Source organism: Ursus maritimus, unplaced genomic scaffold (assembly GCF_017311325.1).
Source record: "Ursus maritimus isolate PB19 unplaced genomic scaffold, ASM1731132v1 scaffold_2, whole genome shotgun sequence".
NCBI classification, from domain to species: Eukaryota; Metazoa; Chordata; class Mammalia; order Carnivora; family Ursidae; genus Ursus; species Ursus maritimus.
Window position 1 is genome coordinate 23,618,568 of NW_024424452.1, and position 22,241 is coordinate 23,640,808.

Below are 22,241 nucleotides of genomic sequence, written 5' to 3' on the forward strand. Positions count from 1 at the left end.
TGCAAACTCCTGCGGGCATTCCTGTGCCACTCCTCCTAGGAGAGGAAGGGGGTTTCACTGGTTCTGCCACTTGTTGGGCCTCTGCTCAAACATGTCCAAACATGCTGCGGTTTGAGGTTTATGACAACCCCAAACTGAGAGCTCACTCCTGGGCTCACTGTTTGCCTCCAGCTTCCCTGCTTCGATGCCTGGGAACTCTACGGCATTCAGGCACCCCCAATCTTCCTGTGACCCCGAGCATCCTGAGACCACGCTGTCCCTGCTTAGCCACCTGAGTGACATCCCTCACTGGAGCAGAATTCTCAAAGTTCTGATTTTGTGCTACAGTACTATAGGTTTGCCTGTAGCCAGCTTATGGTGGCTCCCTCCCCCCTCCGTTTATCTTCCCATGTATCACCTCAGATTCACCTCTCTGCACCTCCTACCTTGCAGAATGTGATTGCTTTTCTATTTGTAGTGTAGCGGCTATTATTTTCTTAGATCTCCAGTTGAGTTCACAGGTGTTCAGAATGATTTGATAGCTATCTAGCTGAATTCCTGGGGCCAGACGAAATTAAGGTCTCCTACTTCTCCACATCTCGGACTCGTCCTGTGAACACCATAAATCTTTCTATCCGAAGATGAATTCCCAGGACAGCAGGAGGTCTATTTTAATGACATATATTCACTATCATTTTCATTCAGTTCAGACTTATTTTTCCTTTGAGATTTCCTTTTATACTTTTGTTCAAATGGCTACTATTCGTTTCCAAACATATTGGAAATTTTACATATCATTTCTTCATCGATCAAGCACATTTGCAATTATGATCAAAGAACATCCCTTGTGGTTTGTTTCTTCTGAAATATGTTGAGACTGGCTTTATGTCCAAACTCTGATCTAATTACATAAACATACATTGTGTCTTAAAAATAATGAATCTCCTTTATCTATTAGGTAAAATAACCTATAGATTTCTGTGTATAAATGTATCTATTACTATATATACATTTCTATATCTGTATCTATATTTATATTTCATTTTATATGTATTTAGAATATTTATATTACTTTTATTTATTTTTGAACTTATATTTTATCTTATCTAATATCTAATGTATATTATATATGCTATTTTATGTACTTATTTTCTATATACTTCTATATGATATGTTATTCTACATGATTATGTATCTATTTCTACATTCAGATGGTTTACTGTCCAAATCTTCTGCATCCTGACAAGTCTGGGGCTGCTTATTATCAGCTGCTGAGAGAGGGCTGTAGAAACTTGCAACTCAGAGGATTTTATTTTTCTTGCAGTTTTTTTTAAGATTTTATTTATTTATTTGAGAGAGAGCACAGAGAGAGAAGGAGAGAGAGCATGAGTGGGGAGAGGGGCAGAGTGAGAGGGAGAAGCAGACTCCCGATGAGCAGGGAGCTAGATATGGGGCTCAATCCCAGGTTCCTGGGATCATGACCTGAGCTGAAGGCAGATGCTTAACCGAGCCACCAGCCGCCCCTCTACTTGCAGTCTTGTCAAACATTCCTTTACATGTTTGGCATCCATGTAATCAAGATCCACAGTTTTAGTTTCCTGGGTGAATTACAGATTTTATCATTTTGTAGCAACTTTCTTTATATCTAATAATGGTTTTTGCCTTATGTATATTTTACCTGATATTACTATAACCAGAGCAGTTTTTCTTTGATTGGCGTTTGCATGATTTATTGTTTTTCCAGTGCCTTATTTTCAAAATGTCCATGACCTTATGTGTTAGATGAGTATCATGTCAAAAGCTTATAGTTGTTGGTTGGTTCATTTAGCAAGTTGTGGATTTTTATCTGGATCTTTTTGTCCATTCTCATTCAATGGGACCTTTTTCTCTTCAACTTTACATTCACCATCTCATGATGTGTGTTCTATTTGTCCACATTTCTCTATTTTTTCTTCTCTTTTTAAAATCTGTTACTATCTAATATTGTGCCTTTCACTTTGATCCTGCCCCATGAGCCACATGGAAATAGTCTAATTTCAGTATAAGTGGTGTTAAGTTCACTGTGGTTCCCACAGTCCCTACCTTTTACCCCAACATTATTTCACCCAAAGACCTTAGCATCTACTGATAACTGGTGGCTGAATTGTTTCAATGATGTCTTTTTTAAAGATGATTTCTTATTTCCATTTTCTAGTTCTATCTTTATTTCTGAGCAATCTTTTGTAACGATCTTTCTCTTCTCTCCAATCCCAATTTTTAAAGGTTTTCTTAAGTAGTACGCTAGACTCATGGATATCATGTAGTGTTGGGAAAGTATTCCTGCCATGATTCGTTTTGATGTGCAGGTTGTCTTGATTTGGTCAGTGGCGACCCTTCCAAGCTGGTTCCTGTGTCCTTTTCACATGTCCCATTTGCTGATGAAGACGTCCTCATTCTCTGGCACAGTCAGAAGTTCAGGCTCAGAAACCTGGAGCCTGAGAAAGGATACACATCTGCTCGATACAAAAATCTCTCTGTCTACATCAGAGTCCAGTAACTTTAAGGACCAAATGGAAAGGTCTTATAAATGTTTTGGTTGATAAGTAACCTCATCAGAGGTGGAGTAAGAAGCCACTGGCCTGGGGTCAATGCTAAGGCTTCCCCCAAGACAAGCACTCTGAATCTACTCTTTCCTGGGTTGGCCTCCTTTTATTATGTTTTCTCTTCTCCATGCAGAATATTTTGAGTTCTATTAGGATTTAAATACCCCTTTGCTCCCTTAACCAAAAAGGATCAAGTGGCATGTAGCTCTACAGAGGCTTATAGGGTCTGGAGTAGAAGGGAAGGCTCTCCCTTGGTTGGAATCTTAGCTCCCTCAGTCACTAGCTGTGCGCCTGTCTCTGAGCCTCAACATGCTCATCTCCAAAATGGGGATGGCAAAGAGATTTTTCTAGTGTGGAGCACTACTGCCTGAGAACAGAATGTTTGACAAAGATCTTTAAAGCACACCTGACATAAAGCACTCAATAAACATGACATCCTATTACTTACCTTTCCTTTCCTCTCATTTTTTTTAGTTACTGGCTTTATATCTGGACCATCTTTTGGGGCAAGGCCTAACCACCAACTGTGTCTCCTGACCTCCATCCTCCCCAAAATACACTGATGCTCTTACCAGTGCCTGGAAAAGCCTGGAGTTCAACATATTTTTGTTGAATTCCATTACTTCTTTGCTATAGATCAATATCCAGGCAATCCAGGACTCAAGACTGGGCCCATTCCTCTTGCAGTCCCAGGACTTAAGTAAAGGCAGAGCAGGACCTTCATTCATACTCATATCCCCTCCTACTAATCAGAGGGGATCAGGAGAGATGGAGGACCTAAGGAAACTCTGACACCTGAAGATTGGGAGTCTGGAGCTAAGACAGATTTTGGGAAACCCTGGGGAACAGAAAAGGAGGAAGTTATAGAGAAAGTGGCAACAGGGAAGGTGGGATTGGATGAGGGTGAATCTAGGACTGGAGACAAAGATAAGGACTGGGGATGTGTCTAGAGTGGGCATATAACCAAGAATTACCCTTATGGACAAAACAGGGGTCAAAGAAGAACCTTCAAAGAATAAGACATAATATTTGAACTCAATAATAGTGCTACTGATAATGATACTACAACAAATGTCTTCTTCCAGCCTGAGCATTCCATTTTGTGTGGCAAGCTGAATAATCTCACTATTATTATTTTAAAAGGTAGATTCTCTCTTAGGGCACAGAGGGACAATACCCACAATTCTTGGCGGCACCAGGAGTTATGAGTGGTTGGGTCCCACAGAAACTGACTCTAATACAAGAATATGAGGATAAATATTCTCTGGAAGGGTCTTCGGGAAGCAATGACAGGAGCTAAGAAGTGAAGAAGGAGTGGAGCCAACACACAAGACAGGGTGTTAGACTACAGGTCACTGCTGTGGGCAACCCTGTCTCCATCCCCTGGGAACGTCCAGGAGACTGTGCAGAATGGCCCTGAGTCATCCTGCCCCTGTGTGAAAAGACCTGCATGGGATGAGTGCTTTTCTCATGGACCCTAATTACCTGGCAGAAGAGCTCACTTCCACAGTCAAAGAAGCCAAGGAAGCCAATGGACACCCTCAGGCATAGAGCTGCAGGCAACTGCAGTAGGCAGCCACTGTGTGTACAAGATGGGGAGTGCCAGTGAAGACAGCAGGGCACCAATCCTCTCCTCACATGTATATATTCAACATCATGACCCAGGTGACCTGAAACATTGAGAAATTAGTGTAGTACTCCACATCATAAGGAAAATGACTGGTTGCTTACTTTTATTATCACTTACAGTCCCAACATGGATACTTCTTAAATAACAAATAAGACTTCTGTCCCACGACTACCCCAACCCTACTATTTCAGTCTAGAAGTTTCAATTCAAGCAACTTTTCTAATAAGCACTCTTCAAAATTTGCCAGGTACAAAGACATACACCTTTAACAAGGGATGGAGGACTACTTTGGGGGTATATCTTGTGCCAAGAACAGTGAACACTTTCCTCTTCCGGGAAAAATTCCCATTCCTTAGAGTCTCAGAAGGCATGGGATCTGAAGCTTAAGCGTGCTCACTATCCTTGAAATCGGTGTTACCAAGCACAGTTTTCTAACCTTAACAGCAAGTGATAATATGCTGCAGTAGTGACGAAATAAAAATCTAATCATGTACTCGCCTATAGAGATTAACAATTAGCCATGTGTCTTGAAATCAACTATACATAGATTTTTCTGAGAGACAGGAGATAGTTAAGTGTGAGTGGTGGAGAGGGCTAGAGGGAGAGGTAGAATCTTAAGCAGGCTCCATGCTCAGTGTGGAGCCCGATGTTGGACTCAGTCTCACGACCCTGAGATCATGACGTGAGCCAAAATCAAGAGTCCGATGCTTAAACAATCGAGCTACCCAGGCACCCCTAAGTCAACTATCTTTTATCCCCTCTGATAATCCCTCTATAGCCCTTGTTGGTATTATTCTTTCTATTTTTATAATCATGATTTTTCTCTCCAAGAATATTAATTAGCCACTGGAATGGTAGGCACCAACTTTATAGGGCACCAAGTGATGACACATTCATTCTAAATTACAAAACTACTTATCATAGAATACAAATATTACATATGTTTTATCTTAACATAAACTATGTAAAATAGATCTTTCTGTGATTTCTATATTGTGTATTATACAGTTTCTGTAACATAAATGCTATTATTTAAATAAAGCAACAGAACAGAATATGTGTCAATTAGTAGTAAGTAATGATGGGACTGATTATGCAATGTTATGTGTTAAAAACTAAAACAATGATTACTAATAAACTTTTCATTTTATAATAGGTTCAGATTTACCAAAAATATCAAATAGAAAAGACAGTATTGAGCATTTCCATATACTTAACAGAGTTTGCTAACTTTTTTCTTTTTTTTTAATTCCAGTACAGTTAACATACAGTATTATATTCATTTCAGGTAATCAATAGAGTGATTCAACACTGCCATGAGTTATCCAGTGCTCATCAGGACAAGTACACTCCTTAATCCCCATCACCTATTTCACCCATCCTCCCAACCATCTCTCTTCTCTTGTTCTCTATAGTTAAGAGTCTGGATGAAAGACCTCAATGTAGACAGGAATTCCTCAAATCCTAGAGGAGAACACAGGCAGCAACCCCTTTGACCTCAGCCACAGCAACTACTTGCTAGACACATCTCCAAAGGCAAGAGAAACAAAAGCAAAAATGAACTATTGGGACTTCATCAAGATCAAAAGCTTCTGCACAGCAAAGCAAACAGTCAACACAACTAAAAGGCAACCTACAGAATGGGAGAAGATATTTGCAAATGACATATCAGGTAAAGGGCCAAGATCTAAGATCTATAAAGAACTTAACAAACTCAACACCCAAAAAGCAAATAATCCAGTCAAAGTGTGGGCAGAAGACACGAACAGACATTTCTCCAAGGAAGACATCCAAATGGCCAACAGACACATGAAAAAATGCTCCACATCACTTGGCATCAGGGAAATACAAATCAAAACCACAATGAGATACCACATTACACCAGTCAGAATGGCTAAAATTAACAAGACAGGAAACAACAAATGTTGGCGAGGATGCAGAGAAAGGGGAACCCTCTTACACTGTTGGTAGAATGCAAGCTGGTGCAGCCACTCCAGAAACCAGTACGGAAGTTCCTCAGTGAGTTGAAAATAGAGCTATCCTATGACCCAGCAATTACACTACTCAGTTTTTACCCCAAAGATGCAAATGTAGTGATCTGAGGGGGTACCTGCACCCCTGTTCACAGCAGCAATGTCCACAATAGCCAAACTATGGAAAGAACCTAAATGTCCATTGACAGATGAATGGATAAAGAAGATGTGGTATACATATACAATGGATAATTACTCAGCCCTAGAAAGGAATGAAATCTTGCCATTTGCAATGACATGAACAGAGCTAAAGAGCAGAATGCTAAGCAAAATAAGTCAGAGCGAGAAAAATAACAGATGATTTCACTCATGTGGAACTTAAGAAATAAAACAAATGAGCAGTCTACTGAATATTCACATCGCACCAACTGCTACAACTTCACGACTAATATCCAAAACTGATAGAGTGTTAACTAAAATCTATAGTTTTATTCAGATTTGGTTAGGTTTTAACCTTTTCTGTTCCAGGCTCATCCCAGCTGGCACATCACATTCAGTCATTCTATCTCCTTTGGGTCCCCTTGGCCATGACAGTTCTCAGACTTTCCATATTTTCCATCATTTGAAAAGTTTCGAGGAGTACAGTTCATGTACTTTGTAGAAGGATCCTCAGTTGGTTTATGTCTAATGTTTTTCCCAAATGACTAGACTGCAGTTCTGGGTTTGCAGGCGGGAGATCACAGAGACAAAACATTCTTATCACTTCACATCAAGGACGTTTACTCTCAAGATGGCTTGTCACTCTTGATGTTTATCTTTGATCACCTAGGTGACAGGGTGTGTTGGCCAGGTTTCTTCTCTGTCCACAAAGTATGTTTCCTCTGGTGAAATCGCTATATGCATAACTCAAAGAGTGGCAAATAATGTATCACCTCTGTAAGACCTCGGTATCTACATAACACAAATATTTTCTGCATAGAAAATATTGCCTCATTTATGGACTCATTTTTTTGGTAAATCTAAACCTATTTTGAATTAAAAGTTTATGAATGGTAACTGTTATTTTTTCTAACACATGTGATTGCATAATTAATTCTACTAGGACTACTAATAACTGACAATTATTCTTATTGTTCTCACAGTTGTTTTACTTAAATAACAGCATGCATGTCAGAGAAAACTGAATACACCATAATATATAATTCACAGAGATCTATATCACATTTTATATTAAGATAATAACATATATTTAACATTATATTGTGTAGTATGTAAATATGTGGTTTTCTGATCTTGAAGGAGTGCCATAGATTAGCTCTGCATAAAGCAGGTCATCCTAGATCATGGGCAATGTTCGGATTTTAGAGGATGTGATATTTCACCCCATGGCTGACCATGTTCAAAAAATGTATGTATAGCCAGGTGATTCATTGTGGCTGGCTCAGTTGTTGTAAGGACCTTTGTTTATATCTTCTTCCCATTCATCCTCTTTAGCAGCAATAGAACAATTAAATATTTCAAATTTAAAAAGACATTCAAAGACTGAAAGAATGTAAAGTGAGTTCAATGAGTTTCAGGCTAAAGGAAAAAGATGTGACCATGAGGTGGCAGTAACATGCAACAATCTTTCTTTGGGTACTGACAGGTTTCCAAGAGGGGAGGTCCATCACAATATTAATCCTTCCAATATTGGGGACACTGAAGAGGATGTTTATGTGCCTAAGTGATGTCCTTCTGCAGCCTGGCTGCAGGATCTCTAGATCAGAGATTTAGAAGGCCAACAGCAGTTTAGGGTGTTTTAGAGCTAAAGGGTTGATCTTGATTGATTGATTGACTGGGCTTATTTAGGATTAGGAAATGTTGGTCACAGTGTCATGGGATATGGAAATCTCACAGGCAGTCAATGCCTAAAAAGCTACCCTTCAGGGTTATTGTTTTAAAAAATTGAATGTGTAAAAACCAATTTTGAGTTTGGCACCAGCAGTAGGCTTTTGAGCTAATGGGTACCAGCCTGTCAATACACAGGGGCCATCTCTGGCTCATTGATATTACAGAATGGAAACAGAATCAGTTACAAGGAAGATACCATGTTTCATCATGATGTGTTTTTTATAAAAAAAAAAAAAGGGTTCAAAAATTATTCAAACTCAATTTATTCCATTGTGCTTTGCAGCAAGTGAAAAAAGTTATTTAAAAATGAAAGAATATTTTGGGACTGATTTAGATGTTAAGTTTTGTGCAATAAACAATTTACATCTTAGGGGATTCACAAGTAAATATTGAAAACCCAAACACAAGGAGGATTCTGAATATTACAATGTTACAATGTCTATATGCCTATTCATATAGGTGTTGACATTTGTGTAATAAAATTCAAAAAGAATTTGTAATACTACTGTGAACTTATGATAGACCTGAAACACTATTGAGAATAATCAAAGAAAAATGCTTCTCCTTGGCTATTGATTGTAAAACAAATGTAGCCCATCAATGAGGAAAAGCTTCAATCATAAGAGATGTCATATTAAGAATAATGTCATAAGGGGGTGCCTGGGTGGCTCAGTGGCTCTGCTCAGGTCATTTCTCAGGGTCTTGGGTTCGAGCCCCTAAGCAGGCTCCCTGCTCAGCGGGGAGTCTGCTTCTCCCTCTGCCTCTCCCGCACCAGTCATGCTCTCTCTCTAATTAATAAATAAAATCTTAAAAAAAAAGAATTGTGTCATAAGAACAGATAACAGGTTTATTGATTTTCTTAATGGAGAAGAAAAAATTATATGTTTAGTTTACGAAATTAATAAATTGGAAAAACAGGATACTGTCACAAGATTGCTCATATCCATACATTACATATAAACTAAGTGGAATTTAAATAAAAATTTGAAAAGAAAAAATAATTGCTCATATCCAGATATATGATAATGGAGCAACTGTAGCATGTTTGTAAAAGAACAGAAGACATTATTTCTTCCCTCAAAATGATTATGCCCATTTGCATCTTGCTCAGCAAATAACCTTAATTTAACAGGCAAATAATCTCCATTTATGAGTTCAAATATGCAAACCTTCAAAATTTCATACTAAGGATATATAATTTTTTCAAATTCAATGAACTTGTGAGACAGTCTCATATTTTAGACATAAACTTAAAAAATCAAATGAAGAAACACACTATAATGAAATGAAATCATACTGATGCACATAGATTACACTTTTTATGTAATTTGTCAAGGTGGGATGATATTTTCAAAAAAAGTTGATAAAGTCAATAAAAGTTAATAAAGACCTAAACAACAAATCATGAAGTGATACAAAGCTACACTCTCATCAAAAGGTCTGTCTTCTTTCTTACAAGTGACAAAAAGGAACCTTGAAAGTACATGTGAGGAATGTAAAACTCAGGAAGATATGTGAATATTATATCTGAATTAGAAATAAGCAACAAAGGAAAAAAGTTGGAAATGCATGAATCAGTGGATGTAAGCATCTGTTTTAATATCTTGAAAAAATACCATCATGCTTTTTCTTCAAACAGTGATTCACAAATTTTGCTTAGGACAATCTTCCACATATTTAGAAGTGGTCTTGACCACTTTGAACAGAAGTAGTCACAGTGGGATGCTGTGAATGAACTTTTAGTAAAAGGCAACCACTTGAAAACTATTGAAGATTGTTATGGGTTCATGAGAAATTATAAAACACGGCAAATCTCAACTGAGAAGGAGATAACCTAAGGTGCTTCGGTGGCTCAGTCTGTTAAGCGTCTGTTTCCAGACTTGATCTCAGGGTTCTGGGATCGAATCCCATGGGCTCCCTGCTCAGTGTTAAGACACCTTCTCTCTGCTCTGACTCCCCCCACCACCTTCGGGCTTGCATAAAATCTTTGAAAGGAAGAAAGAAAGAAAGAAAAGGAGATAAGGTAAAGAGTACATTTTAGAGATATTATTGATGAGTTTCCTTCCAATGAACACACGAAAGGATAATTATAACAAATCCTGTTTCAGGTGTAAATTTAACTGTAAAATAATGGAAGGTTTATGACACCAGGTTCCTGTCAGGTTTTCAGTTGCTTCCAACTACTATAACATTGTTGGAAAAAACGAACATTGAAAATTACTAAAAACACTCTGTGCTTTTACCTTGGGCATCGGTTCCAGCAGAGCTCAGAAAGTGGGAGCCCAGCTCCTCCTTCTAGAAGGTCCTGAGAGTCAGCAGTTAGTGCATTCAAGTCCCCACTGAAAGCGGCTCCCGTTCCTCTGAATTTGGCTCAGGATTTCTCCCCAGAAACAAGCCTGCATCTGTAACAAGCCAACCACAGCATCTCTGATGTGGCGTCGCGGGACCCCTCAAGCCACGGATCCCTGAGTAAAACAGGTCTGTTCAAATTCCCGCAGGGAAAATGAGGACTGAACCAGGGGAACAGCCCTCAAAATGCAAGCGACTGTGCTGCTCACTTACCAGCATGTCCTGGGAAGCCGCCCAGAGCCGCCCCCTCAGCACTCAGCCAACAAGGCAGCTTCTCCGTGGTACCTCAGGAGGTGACAAGTTGCTGCAAAGCCCTCTAGGGCTCCCCAGGGTGGAGGCCAAACCTATTGGAAACGAAGCTCTGGCGCTCTGCTCTATCCAGGGAAGCCAGAGAGGGGCTGGATCCTTGGGCAGCTAAGGAAGCCTTTCCTGCTCTGAGGCGCCCTGTGTCAGAAAAGGCCATGGCGCGCCCTCTGCTGGCCGTGGCTGCGCACGCAGAGAAACCGCCCCCTTCCTGTTGGAGGTGCGCGCGCGCCCTCTGCTGGCCTCCCTGGGAATCCCTGCAATGCTCAAAGTCATGACCCCTCAGATGGAGGGACAGAGGGTGCTCTGTTCCACCCAAGCCATCTCTCTCCATGATAGATCCTAGGGTTTGGCCCCACAATGCAAAAGGAAGGGTGCCCATCTTCCCAAGTGAAACGGCCTCTGCACAGCTCTTCCCCAGAGAGGTCGGAGCTTTGGGCTCAGGGAAATATGACGCCCTGGATTCCCGCATTCTCAGGTCCCAAGGCTCAGAGCACCTAGCTAGACCTCCTCGCCCCTGGTCCATGGTCCACCTCCACACACCTAGACCAGCAACTGCTTTTCATCTATGAAATTCCTCTTTGTCTCTGCTTTTCTCTCCCTCTCATGTTTCCTCTCACTTTCTAGGACTTGCCCAATCCCCCCACTACCCGCTGTCTCTCTCCCTGACATTCTCTTTCTCTATCTCTCCCTGGGCCCTCAGGCCTTCTGCTCTGTGCAGCCCTGTCCAGGACCACCACAGGGGACCACCTCTCCTGTCTCCCCCTCTCTCCTGCCATCATTCGGCCCAGCCCCTGCTCACAGGGCATGACAATCCCATTTACGAAGGCTGCTCAGGCTGACCTTGACTGCAGCAGGGCAGTTACCCGCCTCTCCAGGGCAGAATGTGGACAGACAGACCTTGAGACCTTGGCCCAGCCATGACCCCAATGCTGCTGGAGGATGGCTGCTACCACAACCTGGAGAGAAGGAGGGCTTTGCACGATCCAGGAGCTCTGGTGCAGAATGGACTGGAGTAAAGGACCTAAGAAGCAACAGACACATACACCCAACTCCTGCGTGGTGAGAGAGGAATGGGTCTCCTGTCACTGGCCTCTTCCCTGCCCATCCCTCAACATGGAAACTGTGGAGGATTATGGGGCATCAGGGGTCTTACCAAGAACACTGCCACCATCAGCGACCCTCAGAGCCCACCCGCTGTTGCGAGGCAGCTGGTGAGGTGAAACCAGTGCACAAAACCTGGATTAATGCAGGGCCTCCTCACCGGTCTCCCGGGGCCACTACTGACCCTTCATACATTCCTCACCATCACAACAGACCACTGCCTGGGGACAGACACCTATCCTGCTGATCACCACACACCCCCAAAACAAGCAGACACCATGTACTCAAGGGTATCTATCACCAGAGTTAATACAACCACCAACAGATCTAAATACAGGGTGTGTCCACCTGCCCAGAAGGACTGCTTGGGCCCCTTGCAGTAAAGATGCCACAAAGGGTAATCTTGCTACTATCCTCCATCACCACCACTGCTGCCAGTTTGTTTCTGTGTGTACAGGATTCACACTGTGCTCTTGGAGGGGAGTGACTGCAGGTCCTCGTGAAGGCTGATGCTGACACACAGACAGAACTGTGAACAGTTTATTAGGGGGAGACCAGGAGAGACAAAGCACAGGGGACAGGATGGGCAGGGAAAATGTTCAGACCTTCACTAAATACAAACTCTTCAGAGCCTCTTGTTACTGCTCAGGGAGTCTTCAAAATACAAAATGATTGTCCTGTAAGGCAAATAGACTTGTGTTAGTACAATGTGACCTTCTGTTTTCCTAAATCCATTTTGCTTCCTACAGTGTATCTGAGGCCTTGGGTGAATATATGAGTGTGTGGCTGCCTCTGTGAGTCTATATGTAATAGAACATAATTGTCTTCACATCTCAGATAGAAGTGTCTGAAAGCACACGTTCCCATAATGATCTTTTACTTCTTTTTTGGCTAGGACTTGAAATTTAATAGAAAAGAAAGGGGGTCTTTGTTTTTGAAAAGAGGATTGTCACTATCTGAGCTGAAGTGTTATACTCTGAGTGTAATTTCATACTCTTAAACGAACATCTTTTGATGATTGTCTCCACAGAGATATCTTCATTTAAACAGTGAGAAGGGTGAATGGCCAACAGCACAGATATTTTGCATATTATTTTTTTTAGAGAGAGGGTCGGGAGGAGAAAGGGCAAACTTGGGAGTGAATAAGGAAGGGGGAGAAGGAGAGGGAGAGAGAGAAACCCTAATAGCCTCCACACTCAGCGTCGAGCCCGACTTGGGGCTCAATCTCAGAACCTTCAGATCATGACCTCAGCTTAACTGACTGAGCCAACCAGGGGCCCCTGCAGACTCTTTATGTACTTCAACTCCTATTCCTCTAACGACCTCAGAAGTCAATATGCTCCCCCTTTCACAGAACACAAAGCTGAGGTTCTGAGTAGCGCCCAAGGAGAGCTGGCATTTGGGCTGAGAAATTAGGAACACAGGAAAATCAATAACGCTGGACAACCGAGGCCTCCACAAGTGAAAGGGATGTGAAGGTTGTGATTTATTCATCCCAGCGCCCAAAATATCATGTATGTGAAATGCACCTGGGCAATGCTTTTATGTCTGTCTATTGCACAATGTCACACTTCTTCTCAATGGCAGACCCCTGCTGCCCAGTTCTGTATGGTGAAACGAGACAGTCCACGAAATGGATGTCCACAGAAAGTTGAGGAATGTTCCTGTGTCCTCACTCAGGTTGATCCTTGCATTGCAAAGCCTCGTGGTACCTCCTCTACATCTTCTCCACCGACACATGTAGTCACACGATGAATACGCGCTACAACTCACATCATGCAATCCAGATCATCTTACCACATGGTGGCGGAACGAGGGGCAGGGGAGGCCCGCATGTCGACCAAGGTGGAGGAGGCTGAGGTGGCCCACAGCCAATGAAGCCTGGTAAAGTTTGGTCCATAGGGCAGGGCATGCAGGTGGGCCGAGGAAACCCTCTCACATCTGGACCCACCTGCAGACAGACAGGAAAATAGTTTGGTGAGACAGACAGAAGTTGTAACACCAAGAGATGAAACCCAAAGAAAGAGCTCTCAGCATCTGCCTCCTTCTCCAATACCACGTTCCAGCAGAGCCGCATCCGTGCTAGAGAACTTGACCCCTCCCCACTGCTGCCAACTATAACAAGGGGGGAGAGGGGAATGGATATTACAGGAATAACCTACTGTCACCAAACATCACTAACCATGTCTGCCAATGGTCACTAGCAAGAAGTAGCATCTTCAAAGATGAAAAAGGAGCATGGCAAACTAGTGAAGGCAGGACACTCCAGACACGGAGGCATCGGGATCCTGGACAACACTTCATCTTTCCTCCTCAACCACACAGAATATTTTGGTTTGTTAACAAGAGAGAGAATGTGATGAAACTGCCCTTTCTTCTCAGGAATCCGAGCCACTCGAGGTGAATCCTTTGCCTGCAAGCCCCTGACTGTCCCCACGCTGCCTCACTTCCTGACACAAGGGTCTTCTGCTCTCTGCAGTTTCTGGCCATGGCCACAAACACACTTGAGGAATTAGGGGCCTGTGATCTGACAGGGGAATTGGAAAAGTGTTTTCCAAAAGGAACGTGATACCAATAACCCTTCTATAACTCAGCAGCTGTGCTTATCTTAAAACACAGTCACTCGGACATTTCAGCACACTGAGTTCCAGAGTAATTTTGTCCAATAGGAAATTAAGATGGGAAGCATAAGTTAGAGAATCCACAAAACTGTATATGCTTTCCGATGGAAAACTCGAGAACGTGTGATGAGAGAAGAAACCTGCTCTCACTGTGACTTAGGACCAAACGACCTGCTCCTAGAAGCCCAACCGAAGGGCTTGTGGGGCACCGGTCATGCAGATAATCGCTAACATCCCCCCTTCAGAAAGTGTGTGTCACAGTGTGTTTTGCGACACGACACTAACAGCTCTGATCATGCAAAATAGTTGTGGAAAGGGTACAAGGAGAGGGATTCTGTATAGCACGTTTACCAGCAGAAGTAAAACAGGGATGACTTACGAAACATGGCCTATCTAAGCACATTCCAAACCGCAAAGCAGATAATAAAAAATGCACGGAGAGCTTCCCCTAGTTTCCAGTCGTGAGGATGACCACAGACCTTGTCACAGGTTAATCATCTAACCCCAGCATGAACACAGCACCAATCGCACCTAAACGTACCCTAATGGGAGTCAGGCTGGCCAAAGACCTCATCGAGGTATTTCCCCCACGTGCGCTATGGGTGAGCAGGGGTACACACACACACACACACACACACACACACACACACACACACACACACAGTGAGTGTTCTGCCATCCTTCACCTCTAACCACCTGTGGCTTTGGGAGAGGCCCCCAAAGATGATGATTTGTAACGGAGAAGCCTGTCAGCCCCTGCGTGAACTGCTTGTATTTGAGAGGTGAACGACGCCACAGACAAACTGGATGACCCACCCAACAGACACAAGGCCAGGACACGGTGCTGCTCAAAATTGGAAGTTTCTGAAAAAAGTGGAAAAGGCCACGGTAGTTACCTTGTACATCCCAGGGTCTCTATTAGGCTCAGTGCCGTTGTTCCTCATGGGAGCCCCACCAGCTTCAGCATCAGACCAATGCCCTAGAATGCATGGAGGTGGATTCAGACTGACATTGACTGTGCAGAATTCAACCCAACCCTCCAAACCCTCCCCCACCACGTCCCACCCTCTCCCACTTTCGGGTCCCTTCCTAGACACAGAGCATTTCCCTCATGTCTCTGCTGACCCCTGATGACAAGGGGGACACCTGCCCCTCCCCCTCGAGGAAGGGACCACCGTCCTCCATCTGCTTCAGGTGCTTTCATAGCTAAAGAAACAGCAGTAGACTGCTCCGGGGAAACCAACTACGAATGAATAAACCCTCAAAATGAACAGCATGCATTCTTCCTCAAGCCACAGGCTCATGGTTCAATCTTTCAGTCTACAGATGAGGCCTAGCATGTGTGACTGACTATTATGGAAATATTTAACAGAAGAAATGGAGTAGACTGATCGTATAGTCGGGAGCAAAGAAACAATAGGAGATTGAGAAGTAAAGCTGTGACATCATACTGATAACATTACAGGAGTAAAATGCACACATCTCACTGATAAATGCAGTACTGCAGATTGCAAAGAAAACCAAAATAAAGGAACCTCCATAAAGAGTAAATAAATGACTTTTTTTCAAATAGTCTTTTTCTTTTCTCAAAAACTCTTTACCACTGAGTCAAGGTGGGAAGGAAGCTGGGGCTCATGACTCCTCCAGGCTCATCTCTTCAGTTGGGCGGTGGTGGGGGGCGGGGGAGGTTCTGCAGTGAGGGGACGGGCGTGAGCTCCGCCTGTCACAGGGACAGGTGCCCTGCTGCCTGGGGGAATCTGAGGAAAACACCCACCTGTCACCCCTTCAGACAACCTGCTGTCCGTAGGTACTGCTTGTGATTCTCTCCAGGACACACAATGACCACCCACAGGAATGGGAAGGACACCGTGTGCTTTCCCAGCAGAAGTCAGGCTGCCCTGTTTCACAGCGCGCTCCCTACCTCTCCGTGGAGGGCTCCACATCTCAGGTCTTCCCAGCATCGCTTCCTGCCTCATGCATCCCTCAGGCAGCATCTGTCCTTTCATCATGCGCAGTCTTGAATACAGAGAAAGAGCAGACGTCTATAAGAATTACATCACCACGTCCTCTACTGGACACCAAACAGTGTAGTTGTCACCCCTCAAAACACCCGTAAAAAGGCACATCAGACTCGCACACCTGTGTATCATGTAGGCGTTCTCCCTTCTCTGCTGCTGTATCTTCCGCTCCCAAACCCGAGCCTTGATCTGCGGGAGAAAAACCCACCCATCTTCAGTTGTGCCAGACTGTGCCCCAAATGGAGAGCAGGGAAAAGAAAACACTTACCCAATTCCCTACAGCATTCTTTTCATGAACTGCGATCTGAAAAAGCCAACACACCAAAAGCGCATGTTCAGGGATCTAAGGGCCACTTCCGTCCCCTGCAGGAGGCGCTAAGGGGCCTGTTGGGGCACAGCTCAGGTTACCTTGCGTTCAAAGGTGAGCTCTGCCTCCTGCAGCTGGTCTTGCATCTCTCCGATCTGTTGTCTGTCAGGTACAATTGCTTTCGTCAGATAAAGCCCAATATTGGGTGTGATTTTAAATCATCGGCCCATGTGGCCGTCCTCCAGTTATCTGTCCCCTCATCCAATTGATCCTGACACAGGAAACACTTCCACATGACTATACATGGACAGCAGGATCAAAGCTATTGTCACATCCTTTCCTTACTCATTTCTCCACACATGCAGGGTTCAGAGTTGATATAATTTCCTTACCCGTTTTCAATCTTTCCCTAATTTATCACATGACAAGTATCTTTCGTCATGAAGCTCTATTCTCCTTTAACTTCTATCCTCGCCACGTTTGCCAGGGTTGCAAAGACCAGCGCCATCAGATGGCACTACCGTGTTTATGGGTAGGATTCATCCTACGACAAACTGCTTTCCTCAAGATGACCACCATTGACACCACAACCAGGGACTCTGGCGTGGAACAAGTTTCCACAGAGTCAGGCCAGCGCTGGTTATCAGGACATGTTTACTAACATGGTTGTTTTGCTCTTTCTAAAACTTATCTCTTTGGGTCTGTTAATTCTTTCTGGATATGTCCCCTGAATTTTTGTTTATATTACTTGTTGAGTCTAGACATTGTACAAAGGTGAAAAATACAAAGTAAACAAGGATTTCAGGAGCCGCTAGTATGGTGTCTGAACTCACTTGTACTTGTCCATTTCTTCTTTGGTTACTTTCAGATTTTCCTCGGCATCTGACAGCTGATTCTTTGTTGCCTCCAGTTCATAAAGTGTCTTTTCCAGCTTCCTAAAATGGGAAAGGTATATACATAGACCAGTAGCCAAGGTCCAGAATTTCTGCCATTTTTCCTCCCAGCACACTTGACGGCCTAGATTAGAGTGGTTCCCATAAATGCACAGACTGACAACACAATCGGAAATGAATTGAAGGCCCCATTTAGGGTTAAAGAAAAATCAGATTCTGGCTGCTGCCATGTCCCCTGCAATCAGAGCTGTCTTTGTACTTCTCTACTTCAATTCATTCATCACCAAGTCACCAAATAACACTGCACTTTGTGCCCTCTCAGAATAGGTCTTTCTTTCTCTGAGATGGTGAAGGCTCATTTCAGTTCAAAGTGAGAAACTAGGCCTGAAAACTATTTGGATGAAGCAGGAGACCATCATTAGTCTTACACCTCCATGGGGAGCCCCGATCCTCAGACCAAGGCTGTGCCCGACACGGACAGCCCAAAAGGAAGCCTTCCAGAGTACGGCTTCATCAGCATGGTAACTCACTCCCAGACATCTCTAGGGTTTAGAAGTACAACCCCTGCTTCCTCCTTCAAAGATCCTGGTGGAGGAAAAGGCCAATCTTAGTGCTGACAGTATGTCCTGAAGTATAAAATGATGTGAACTGTCACACAGTCAGGGTGTTATCTCCAGGCAACAGATGTCAGATGGACAACTATCAACTGCATGGAGTCAACCTACTTTAACAGAGTCCACTGATAGTGAAAGCAGCAAAGAGCGATGCTTAGAAAGGCTGGTTTCCTGTGTCGCCCTCAGACTCTTTTGTTCATGGTGTTGATTTAAAGGGTTTCAATGTGACTCTTGATTTACTCAAGAATCACATGCAAAAAGACTCTTAGAAACTGAGACAAAAGCTCTAGACAGAGAAGGACTCATGCATTTGCTTCTGGTCTCTCAGGCAATCCTTCAGCACATGCTCTGTGGAGTGGCTGTAATGTAGTGGTTCAGCTGTGAGGTGTTGAAGAGAGAAAGGTGGTCAGGACACTGTACCTGCCCCAGAAAGAACTTACCAATGAACAGAACCAAGATGCCAGTGAGACAGAGCGGCCCCCACCCCCGGTGTGGGAAGGATTAGCACAAAGCTGAGTCTCCAGGGAAGAGGGGGAACAGTTTTGCTTTTCAGCATGAATGAGGGACTCTAAGGTCCTGAGAACTTTCTCCTCCTGAGGAAAATAGAGGAAGTACTGTACAAAAGTGGAAACTCGTGAGTGTATAATGAGTCTCCAGGGAAGAGGGGGAACAGTTTTGCTTTTCAGCATGAATGAGGGACTCTAAGGTCCTGAGAACTTTCTCCTCCTGAGGAAAATAGAGGAAGTACTGTACAAAAGTGGAAACTCGTGAGTGAATGCACCCAACTTCTAAGGAGCGCATGAAGAAACAGGAGAACCAGATGCAGAAGAAGGAAGCCCAGGAGAAAGCCAACCTGGCAGTGGGAGCCAAGCTCCCCAGGGCTCATCAATGAGTTCTGGAACAGGCAAGTGAACTGCAAAGAAACTGAACGACTTTATGAGCACAGCCTTAGAAGGAAACAAGTGCTGTTCAGGGTCAGCCAGCAAAGGTGAGCCCCTAGTGAAACTGCAGGCTTTGCTTGGGACGCAGGAGAGTTACACCTACAAAATCAGGTGGACAGGAAATACCCCGGCCTTCTTAGGATTGGGCCACAGTGAACGATTTTGGTTGTACACTGGATGAAGGGATCCAGTATTGCTGGAGCCCCAACCCACTTTCCACAAAGAAATTCCCATTGTTTCTGCAGCAAGAGAATTCCATTTTTCTCTACACATTCTTGACCCAAGTCTGGTACTGAACAAAAACATGACTGATCAATTCCATTTTTCTCTACACATTCTTGACCCAAGTCTGGTACTGAACAAGAAACTGACTGAATTCAGGGCTGATGAGAACATGTGATGAGACTGAAACCAAAAGGACAATGTAGATGGACCCAGAGGGGATCCAGGTATCAAGCTGATTAGTGCTGGTACCTTCCCTCTTCTGCCCCAATGAATCACACCACAACGTGTGACAAGCAGTTGGAACAGAAACAAAAATGCAGGTTGCACAGATCAAGGTAGGAAGGGCAGGTACTTCTACAGAATGCATTTGGCAAAAATACTCTAGATCCAATTCCCAACGAACTACAACTATCTAGCCTGGCTGCCACATAAATTCATACAACAGTGTTTGTGACGATTAACACAGGAATAGCTTACTCTTCGGCAGCCACTTTTCTTCGTTCAGAGAAATCCACCACGATACCCAATTTCTTCCTTAGCAGCTTCAATTCCACTTCCTTAGCTGCTTTCAAAGAACTCAGGGCGTTGCACTTCTGTTCCAGGACCTTTTTGCTTTCTGTAAAGGATGAGTTTTCTTTTGTATGAGTGGGCATGGGACCTGAGAATTTGGTTTTGTTGGGGAAAGGAGAAGGGCAAGACCTTGAAGGCAGGAAGGCATTCTTTCCCTTCCCAATGCAAACTCATTGCCAGCATCTGGGGATTTCTTTCCCCAAAAATAACATACCCTTCAGTACACGTTTTTTGGACTCCAAGGCTCCCTGCTCTTCATCCTCCAATGCATCTTGGGCCTTGAAGACGGATATGAGGAAAGACATTCAAGAAATCATGATCACAGAACAATGTGAGTGCACCTAACAGAACGGGATCATGCAGTGCAACAAAGAAAGCCCTTGAGGCATAAATAGAACAAGGAGAAAGTAAGGAGACCCACACTTTTGTATACACACATATACACAAACACACACAAACACATATACCTAATTATATACATAAATTATATATGTACATATCTTCCCCTATTAACATTGAAAATTCTCTCTTCAGCATTGAGAGGAAGGGACTATACAATTTGGCTGGCTATCACCCTTCATAACTCAAGTATCTTGTGGGATTTTCTGCATATCTTGGAGGGCAGGGCTGAACGATGTGATAATTACCTAGCTGTGAAATAAACCATACTTCCTAGTCCTTGAAATAGCAGACCTCATCGTGATGGTCCTAAGTGAAATTCCAGCTCACTGTTCGGTAGGAGTTTCAGTTCCCAGATGCCCACTCTCTACTGTGGTAAACAGCAAGCGAATACGCGGCCCTCCCCTCACCCAATGACCAAAAGCCTCCTGAGCCACGTTAAGGTAAATCTCAACACATCAGGCTTCCTGCTCAGCAGGGAGCCTGCTTCTCTCTCTCTCTCTCTCTCTCCCTCTGCCCCTCCCCACCACTTGTTTTCTCTCTCTCGAATAAATAAATAAAATCTTTAAAAAAAAAGACTAGTGGAAAAGAGGGCTGAATGCCAATGAATTGCCTCAATCTTTAAAATAATAATAATAATAATAATAATAATAATAATAATAATAATAATTCATTACTTTTATTTCTGTTGTTAGAACACAATTCAGGCAAAGAAGGGATCCTTACCTTCAATTTAAGAATTTTGTCAGAGAGAAACTGATGTTCTCTCTTCATTTCTGCGCGATGTTTCTTTCCTTCCCTGATCTATAAAATATACGAAAAGGGAATCAGAATTCAAAAATAGCAGAGTGTTAGACAAAGCTATCTAACGCTGTGTGACTCCTTTCACGGATAGAGAGGCAGTGCTCTACACTTGTGAAGCTTCTCTTGAATCGCGATCATTTGTGGGTCACGTGAAATAGGTCAATAGGATGAACTACCAGAGGGGGAAGTAACCAAAATGAAATCACAAAAAATATTTGAAAGGGCACTGATACCTTCTCCTCCCAAATGGATATTTCTTTAGCAAGTTCCCTGTTTTCATTTTTAAGCCGATGGATCTTTTCAGCTATTTGTTGTAAAGTAACTAAAAGGAGAAAAAAGAATTTCTAAGATAATTAGCAAAACCAGTGACATCGAATAATCCCACTGTAATAGCCCCAGAGACACATTCTTGGACACTTGGGTGTAACTAACTTGATAGCATTCCCATTGTGCCTGAAAAAGCAAGGTTTAGCAGCATTTGAAACCTAAGACAACCTATTTCAGGGAGATTCCTACTTAAAATGTTTTCAGAAATAGAGAAACACAATCAAATGTCTTCTATTTTTCTCCCATCTGTAAGCATCATTCTTGGAAAATTCAATCACTGCAAATACTTATGTCATCACCAGAGATGTAACAGAAAAATCAAGCATCCTTTCAACTAACATCTCTCTCCTCCAATGATTAAGGTACGTAAGTAGGTCCCTGCAAACAACCCAAAATGAACAAAACCATCCTTTGCTCCTGCTCAGCGCCACGTCTACTTCCAGGTCCTACTTGGAATTCCACACAAGGAAAGCTCAAAATGTCAACTGAGTGGCTACTCAAAGGCCTTCCATGACTTCCTGCTGCTCACAGATTGCCTTTCAGGAACCCCAGGCTGGGGGCTCTGGAGGACCAGATCTTTGGAATCAAACACACTTGGGTACACTCTCCATGTTACACAGAGTCTCTGGAGTGCCTGGTAACTCACACTCCCTGGAACACAAGGTTTTCTCAGCCCAACTTGAGAATGCCACCCTCCATCCTTAAGGGAAAA

The 22,241-nt window shown here is 43.2% G+C and overlaps 2 protein-coding genes across 3 annotated transcripts in view; both read right to left on the bottom strand.

The window, feature by feature from the left end:
- LOC121103776 (probable pathogenesis-related protein ARB_02861) overlaps positions 1–10,457 on the bottom strand; it is a 47,254-nt gene extending 36,797 nt beyond the window's left edge. Inside the window, exons 1-2 of the transcript XR_005836042.1 lie at positions 10,298–10,457; positions 4,047–4,231 (exon numbers count right to left, since the gene is read on the bottom strand). The gene's annotated coding sequence lies outside the window, so the exon portion shown is untranslated. The remainder of the gene's footprint in view (positions 1–4,046; positions 4,232–10,297) is intronic.
- Positions 10,458–13,334: 2,877 nt separating this feature from the next.
- On the bottom strand, positions 13,335–20,817 carry LOC103668664 (transport and Golgi organization protein 1 homolog). Of its 2 annotated transcripts, XM_008696971.2 has the most exons (9): positions 20,214–20,817; positions 19,907–20,045; positions 17,590–17,691; positions 16,858–16,918; positions 16,718–16,753; positions 16,571–16,638; positions 16,353–16,447; positions 15,328–15,410; positions 13,335–13,761 (listed from the first exon to the last, which is right to left on the bottom strand). In XM_008696971.2, the coding sequence occupies exons 1-9, from the start codon at positions 20,302–20,304 to the stop codon at positions 13,585–13,587; spliced, it is 852 nt and encodes a 283-aa protein (XP_008695193.2). In that variant the 5' UTR covers positions 20,305–20,817; the 3' UTR covers positions 13,335–13,584. The 2 variants fall into 2 exon arrangements, with proteins under 2 accessions (XP_008695193.2, XP_008695194.2); XM_008696972.2 differs by lacking the exon at positions 15,328–15,410 and having other exon boundaries at positions 20,214–20,816.
- Positions 20,818–22,241: the final 1,424 nt, after the last annotated feature.